Below are 8,599 nucleotides of genomic sequence, written 5' to 3'. Positions count from 1 at the left end.
GGAGTCAAGAAATCAAGGGTCCGAGGGTCAGGAAGCAAGGAGTCAAGAAGCCGAGGTTCAAGGATCAGGAAGCAAGAAGCCAAACACAGCAAAGCAGGAAGCGTGTTGCTGTGGCAAAAAGCTGAAGGGAAATGCTGACCTTATAACCCTTCCCAGCTCTTGCCACCAGGTGCTGTGAGTTACCAATCGGCCTCACCTGTGCGGCTGCGCCTTGCCTCTTCAGAACAAACTTAGGAAGGCCCCAGTCCTGCAAAGTCCAATTGGTCACAGGGCCTGGCTCCTTCACGCACTCCTGACACCTATCTCAGGCAATGCCTCTTCCCCTGTGAGCACTGACCACCCCACACCCATCTTTCAATGAGACCAAGCGCTCCATCTTATTGGGAAGCTAAACTGGCTTTCACCTGGACCAGGATATTTTCTGTAGAACTCCGAACGCTGTGAAAGTGTTTTCTGAGTGATGTTGATACAGCCTCCTCCTCCCAACTTGCTGTTCAAACTCAGGCGATAGATCATAGGATTGCAAAAGAGCAGATTTCCTTCAAGGGAAGGTAGAGCACAGTTCTGACTGTTTTTGAAGCTCGGGCTCCAAGGAGACCAGTCCTTTACAGAGTATTGAAATGCATGAGAGGCAATGCATCACACAGTTGTAGCCCCAACTCCCCAAGCATCCCCCTCAGTAGCAGCTGAGTTGGCTGTTGCTCAAACAGGCACTCTCCCTACTTTATTCCATGGACTGTAGGACCATTTACAGATGCCAGATCACATCAAAAACATGAAATACAGAGAACTTTTAAGTCGTCTAATTGTTATGCAGAAAACTGCTTATTAATATGAAGGGGTTACATGCAAGGAACTCTGGAGGAGAATCTAGAAGATCACTGCAGCATTCACTCAGAATAACAGGGAGAAATTACCACCATTCTTATTTTGCAGCAATATGGCTTCTTAATTAAGGTGGGATTTATTAGGGATGTCTATGAAAAGGAGAGATTTCCACTGATCAGCCACTAATCCCTACAAATCAAAAAGTCATACTTGATGGCGGCCCAACAAAGTTCTGAGCTCCTCAAAAGGAAAAGCAGGCTATAGGCCTATTGATTGAATAAACACATGAATATTGACGATTTTAAACTCCGTAGGCCAAGAATATTCTGCAGTTGTAAATGGAAGGAGGCTGTTGTTGGTTATGAAACCATCATTTTAAATTCTGACTTTCTGAGATTCAGGATGCACCACATCACTTGACTCTGTGGTTTATTATTTAAATGTTCTTTCTCTTTCACAGGAGGAATGATCATTTATAAGAAGACCTTTAAAGATGTTGATAGACTACAACTCCCATCATCCTTTACCATTGATGATGCTGACTGAGATTGATGGGAGCTGTGAGTCTAGGGATGATATTTTTTATCATGAGCACACACAAAGGGAAGGGGAAGGGATGAATGTTCCAAAATTTAGTTGCAGCTATTTTAGTACCCAAACTCAGTCAGGTTTAAAGCTGTACATTTTGTGAAATTTCCTAATCCTAATGGTTGCATTACCATTAAAACATTTTACAACACATTTAATTGTATCTTAATGTTAATGTTATTTTGGCTTTGGCAACATTTTTTTTGGCCTTAGGCTACAATCTTATTATACATGCTTACCTGTGAGTAAGTCCCACTGAGCTCAATGAGAATAACTCCTGAGAAGGGATTGCAATATAAATCTCTGACTAAACCTAAGGTCATGGGAGATGCACAATGGAATGCAATATGGCAATATTGCTACTTAAAATTCACTGCACTTCTATTCTTTATAGCTACAAGAAGTGTGTTGAAGGAGGCACTGCCTCTGAATTACTGATAAGAGTTCTATGCAGTCTTAGAGAATAAGAAAGAAGTGGGGTATTGCTGGAAAATGTAATTGAAATTCTACTCTTTTGAATTCTGGAAACATCGGGTTTTATTTTCTAGTACACTTTGTAACCTACAGTTTACATGGCAAACTTGGCTCCCCACAGTTGCATAGAGTTGTCAGCTTCCTGCAGCAAGTATCATACTAACGTTTTGATTGCATATTTCTGATTTGTTTCCTTAAAAATTGATTTCTTACATTAGAGAACAGGTGGACTTAAGAAGCCTTGCCTAAAAAGAAAAAACAACCAAGCCTCTTCTTAAAATAGGAGATTAGGAAGTGAGATAGGAGGAAATGGAATGAAGGTTCTGGGAACCTACAAGTTTCTCAACTCCCTTTCCTTGATGTGTAGCCTTCTTCATTTTCCCAGATAGACTTGAGGTCTGTCATTCCCATTCTCCCAGAATCAGCCAGAAGATATTAAGTGCTATCTCACAACACTTAACCATTTTAAAGGAGGCGCAGGATACATATACCCAAGCACCATGTTCATTTAGGGTGTATAATATATTCAATATATTCACCTCCCATCATCCTGAGACCAGGTTATCAATTTTGAACTCACACATAGAGAAATCCACCACTGGGTCCACGTGCTACATTTTAAATCAAAATAATTTTTGAGGAGCTAAGACAAAAGCAAATTTATTAAACCTTTACATTCTACAGGTAATCAACATAGTAAATTCAAAACATTTGGATGACCTTATTGGTTTTCTTTTTTTGCAAAAGACGTCCAACTCCCCATAGAGGAAACCCTTAGAATACTTGCCACTATTTATACTATTTAAATTGAAGACTCAGTTGAGGACTTGCTCACCTCACATTCCTTCCCTTCACTCTTCAAACCTTACATTTTATTACAAGTTGAATAGTAAACAAAAGTGTAAGGCAGTCTAAGAGAGCTGATATCCTTGCAGGAAAAAAAAATCTGTAGCCACTATTTCTTAAGTGTTAGGAGCACATGATTGGAAGATCAAACCCACTGCCATTCTACAAACAGTAAATTAAACACCTGCTTTTATAGCCTCTCGTGTGCGGAAACCTTTACTCCATATGCAAATTGCATTTTCGTGAAACAAGCATGTAAAACTAATTAGAAGAGAGTTTATATTTATTATTTCAATCTTGTCTTAATTGGAAAAAACAATAATCCAGCGCCATAGCCTCTTTTTCCGTAGCTGCCAAAAGAAATTCTCTCTTAAAAGCTGGGTTTTGCAGTTAGATGTAAGGCTGCTTAGTTTGCCCTTATAATGTTGAAGTGAAGAAAAGAGAAGTAGAAATTTTTGTCTCTGCTTTTTCAGAAGCCTTGTAAGAAGTCTTGGAGTTGAGTGACTATTTCTGTATCCACAGTTTCCATGAGCGCCTGAAAGCCTTGTTCTCCCAGCAATTCCTGTTGTGCTTTTAGCTTCTCATATACAAATTGCTGCAGCGACACAGAGTGTACTGGATCCTTCAGTGCAAGCTGTGGGATACAGATAAGAACAATATATAATAATGAAAACAGCAGGCAGACCCAGGGCAACGATGACTCATTCATCTATTTTATAATCTAAGTTGGAGTAAAAAAAAAAGCTTTTGTTTTCTGCAATTCTTACATCTGCCCGTTCCAAATTCTTCCAAAGAGGAACTCTGCTATTTCATCCATTGAAATTAATCTTTAGCTGCAGTGCTCATTAATTTAACATTGCTCACATCCCCAAACGACAGATATCTTCATTTTTGCAGTTTTACCTCTCTCAGGAAATTTTAAAAGCTTAAGTACCACTGTTAAATTTCTCATTAGCCAACTCAGACAGATGTTTCACCAAGAAATAGCTCAGAATACCCAGGCTAAAAAAGTGTAAGGCAAAGCAAATAGGTGTTAAGATCTGCACATCAACAGAGCTACAGCCTCAGCCCAAATGTCAAGCAGTATTACTTTTGGATTGGTCTGACTGATCTTTCTCCCTCTGATTATAAACATATATATTTATTATTTGAAGGCTGTGGAGTCTCTTTCAATTCTCCAGTGCTCAGTGAGATACACACAGTGCCTTCTGGCAACGTTTCAAAAGTGAAGGTTTAGAAAATACCAAGTTTCAAGACCTCAACTACGAAGCAGAATTGCTATGGAAATTGAGACTATCACCTTCCCAAGTAATTGCTGAAGAATCTCCTTCAGCCATAAAAACAACCATGTCCTCTAACTGTGCAAGATATTGTTCAGAGAAATCTATGGGGAAATCTACAGGGAAACTGAGAACATAAATTGCAAAGTTCTGTTTGAGAAAAGCACCTTATGTCATGTAACATTAGCTATTTTTTAAAACTGCATTTACAACAAATTGACTGATTTTAAAAATACCCTCCCCCAAATCATTCAATGAAGGGGAGAGAAACTTGAAGAAAACTCTAAAATAGCAAACTATACCTTCAAACAGAAGCTTACATGGTGATTTACAATGGTGATTTATAATGAATTAATAGTAGCGTCTGTGTCCAAGGTTTGGGATTGGGTTTAAAATTAAAAGTGAGTTTACCACCACAAACATCAATAAGATAGTTATTGGAATTATATTAATAGGAATTATATTAGGAACAAAAACAAATATGGATGCTCTTTGCTTGGAAAGCCTGGAACCTGTCCATTACAGGTCAAGAAACTCTGTTTTCTTATACTCTTTTGAAATAAATAACAGCTCTGTTGGAAGAAGGTTTCCAAATCTTTCCCATCCTCAAATTCTTTTCGTTTCTGAGATTGAACACTCTTTAATCCTTTCTCCTGTTTGTCCCTGTGGTTGTGTGGTTAGAGTGTCACTTTGCAGAACTAGAAGTTTCGATTCTAGACCTGCTTGTGTCTTCCCCCCGTCCAATGTTACTCTTGTCTTCTGTGATGCCAAATAGTGTACCTTATGGTGCCATTATGCAGTGGGACCAGAGAATGGGATGTAAGAAAAAGAGATGTCTTGATATATATTTCTTTTTAATCATGTAAGAGCAACTGAAAAAAATAATTTGCTAAATTCTGCAATTTTGTTCTGCAAATTGTTATGTACTACTTTATCAAATTAACGATTATTTGCCTGTCACAGTATTGTTGTCTGAACAAAGACCTAAATAGGGATAGTGCTGTAGCCCTGCTTCATCCTGTGCAGTTTAACTGTCAACTTATTAATAGTATCTCATCTCCCTAGGCAACAATAAGAAATCACTTATTCTGTCAGACTAGTTTAACCAACCTTAGCAGTTTTCTAATTATGAGAGCCTCTCCAAAATATTTTTAGCCGGCAGCAGCTTCCTTGATAGAACAGCTTAGTTAGCTGTGCCGCATCCCAACAAAATGTTAAAATGGAAGTTTACTAAAGTATTTCCAGAATCCAGCAGAATAAAGGTGATCAATGTGGAAATGTACAAAGCTAATGTTGGCATTACAAAGGTAGATGTTATAAAAGGTAAAGGGACCCCTGACCATTAGGTCCAGTCGTGGCCAACTCTGGGGTTGCGGCGCTCATCTTGCTTTATTGGCCGAGGGAGCCGGCGTACAGCTTCCGGGTCATGTGGCCAGCATGACTAAGCCGCTTCTGGCGAACCAGAGCAGCGCACGGAAATGCCGTTTACCTTCCCGCCGGAGTGGTACCTATTTATCTACTTGCACTTTGACATGCTTTCGAACTGCTAGGTTGGCAGGAGCTGGGACTGAGCAATGGGAGCTCACCCCGTTGCGGGGATTCGAACCACCGACCTTCTGATCGGCAAGCCCAAGAGGCTCAGTGGTTTAGACAAAAGCACCACCTGAGTCCCATGTAGATGTTATAGCCATGTACAGTTTCCCAGATTAAGGGCCGTGTCCAAAAAACTCACTGTGTGTTTGGAACAACTTCCGCAAGCTCCACAGAACTTCCCCCATACATTGGTGGCGGGGGAGCAGGGAGAGGGAAGTCCCACTGCGTTCATGGAAGTCAAGTCCGCATGCCCAATTATTCACAGTTGGTTACAACCCAGTGTATCTAGCAGTTAGTTAAAAGCAGTGACTGCTTGGTGTGGTGGGTTGCTGTGAGGTGGCCGTTTTGGCATATAAATAGGATAGAAATAAATAAGTAATAACTACACACACACACACACCCTCTGCACGTGCTTTTAGGAGGGGCCCACCTCCAATATGTGATGCCTGACTATGCTATTTGAGGCATTTTTTTGGAAATTAAAAACTAGCTTTGTGGCAATGGCTGCCGCTGCTGTTTCATTTCCATAAGAACACAACAAGCTGCACCGCGGAATGAACATCAGTGCCAAGAGACTAATATTTAACTGGGTTTTAGAAATTTAGGCAGATCTGCAAATGTCTCTGAGGCAATGAGACTAAATAGTCCCAAGTGCTTAAGTATCCTAGAGAAAAGCAATTTGAAAATCACATTAATAATTAATATTTTGTACAATTAGTCGGTGTATTGTTGCATTTTTATTTTTTACTCCATTAGAAAGTTTGTCTGGCTACACAGCCACTTAATGCCTATTTTTGCTCGTATCTTATAATTATGGTTTAATCAAAGAATATTCAAATGTTTAAAGTAAAACATTAGCACTAAAAAGACTGTCTTTAGTGAAACAACACAACACAGATATCACAAACTTGGGTTTGTGCCCAGGCTTTACTGTCAGCAAGTCTTACTTGGCTGTGAGGTGAAAGGAGGGCTTTTTCTGTGGTGGCCCCTGAACTACAGTATTTCCACACCATGCATTTAAAGCACACAGTTTCCCCCAAAGAATTCTGGGAACTGTTTATTGATAAGGATGCTGGGAATTTTTCTATCCCAGGATTTTTTTAAGCCTTGTGCTTTAAATGTGTGGTATGGATATGACCTCAATTTCTCTTGCATCTTATTGAAAACTGGCAAACTTTGGCTATTGGTAAATTGAGCTTTTGGGCGGGGGGGCTGATAATTTGGCTTTTGTTCAGAAATCTGTATTGCTGTTTCTAGCCTTGATTCTAATTTATTGTATATTATACTTTAGTTTTCAACATATTTACATGAAGCATTTTGGGGAAATTCCTGCTGAAAGATGGCATACAAATATAGCATGCTAATAAAAGCAACACCTGTAATTCTACACTGCTGACTTAAATGCTCCATAGTTTTGTATTTTGGCAGCTTTATTGCTGCTAAGCAGTAAAGCTGTTAGGGGATGGGGGGAAACCCATAAACTACCAATTTCACTGAGAACTGAATTAATAAATTTATGTTCTAGCATAATTTACGTACACTATCAGGTGGAAACACAGTCAATATTTTATAATGTACCTTCTATGAAAAAATCTATGTTCGTTTACACATACAGCAACCTCCTTTTAGGACTTGCTTTGGGGAGTGCGCCTTCAAAAAGGCAATATATATTTCTAAAGCGCCTTAATTTTAGAGCATCTTGACTAAAATGTAAGAAATAAAATTAGTATACTTGTTTGGATGATTAAATCCTGGCATGTACAAGCTTTATGGACCCCACACACAACTGCTTTGCTCCTCGTTTCACAACTTTAAAGTTGGCTCTGTGTATGTCTGGCTTATTAAGCCAAGATTTGATCATCTGATCAAAGAGTTATAAAATGCTTCCTTGCCCCAGGTGAGATCAACAATACGCTTACCCCAAAGTCTCCATCCTTTCATTAATATATACGGTTCATACTGGCCCCCATTAAACAGTGCTAGAATAATAATTTTATATCATTTACACTCAATGAAGAATGTATCGAAAACGTCCAAATTCAAATGAAGTACGATGCTAATGAGATTTGATTTCATGCTTAATGAATCAAAAACTTATTCTAGGTGATCTCATGTCAATAAATGAGAGGTAACCTAATTATACTCTTTGAAATCAATCACTACAAAGAGACAAATTATTTCAGTCATTAATGTATTTTTCAATTAGAGGGTAGAATGGGGGGAAAACTACACAAACCACAATTCATAATGTAATGCTATTACATCCTGCAAATAAAAATTACTCATGATTAATCAGCATGTTCTTAAAGATTTTCAAAGCATATTACGCTAAACAAAGATTAAGTCACAAAATAGGGTTTTTAATATATATTGCTGGTTCTAATAAGCAAGATTATATTTTTTTCTACTACAATATAAGGAATTGTAAGACTGGAACTAGAGCTTACAAAAAGCAGCAGCCCTGAGTTTCCTTGTCTTCCCTATGCCATTGCCTACCATGACAGAATCTGTGAAGTACCATGGTTTATCATGAACAATCAGTGAGTACGTTGCTGAATCGCTCCCTTTTCTGTCCTCCCTTCACTGAACTGGAAGGAACAAACCTTGGCCTTTGTCTATAAGGGCATGTGGACCAATGCTCATGGTTTGTTTCTCCAAAAGAAACCATGTAAGCCAATAACTAATCTTGGCCTGGCACTCTGGTTTGTTTGCAGAGAAACAAACCATTAACACAGGTTCACACACCATGGCAATCCAAGATTTGTGCTTCAAGCCATGGCTCCCAGGCCAAGAAAGGGAGGAACAAAACAGGAATGATTCAGCAGCATGCACTACTAAGCCATGTGCATTCACAGCAAGCCATGGCAATGTGCAATTGCACCCAGTGTTTAGTTTTCGCCTCAGAATCTCAGCATATAAATCCATGTACTCTGAACCAGCTGAAAAATTCTAACTACAAATCAACTGCAAACACATAATAAAGAGTGTAT

General features: G+C 39.0%; 1 protein-coding gene across 5 annotated transcripts in view; it reads right to left on the bottom strand.

The window, feature by feature from the left end:
* Positions 1–1,928: 1,928 nt before the first annotated feature.
* The window catches only part of IPO11 (importin 11), a 75,649-nt gene continuing 68,978 nt past the window's right edge, over positions 1,929–8,599 (bottom strand). For all 5 annotated transcript variants that reach the window (XM_080972434.1, XM_080972432.1, XM_080972435.1 and 2 more), the window contains exon 30: positions 1,929–3,370. In XM_080972434.1, the coding sequence (XP_080828560.1) occupies positions 3,206–3,370 (165 nt within the window). In that variant the 3' untranslated portion in view covers positions 1,929–3,205. The remainder of the gene's footprint in view (positions 3,371–8,599) is intronic.

The sequence above is a fragment of the Podarcis pityusensis genome, assembly GCF_964106645.2.
Source record: "Podarcis pityusensis genome assembly, chromosome: 11".
Taxonomy (NCBI): Eukaryota; Metazoa; Chordata; class Lepidosauria; order Squamata; family Lacertidae; genus Podarcis; species Podarcis pityusensis.
This window is presented reverse-complemented; position numbering and strand designations above follow the sequence as displayed.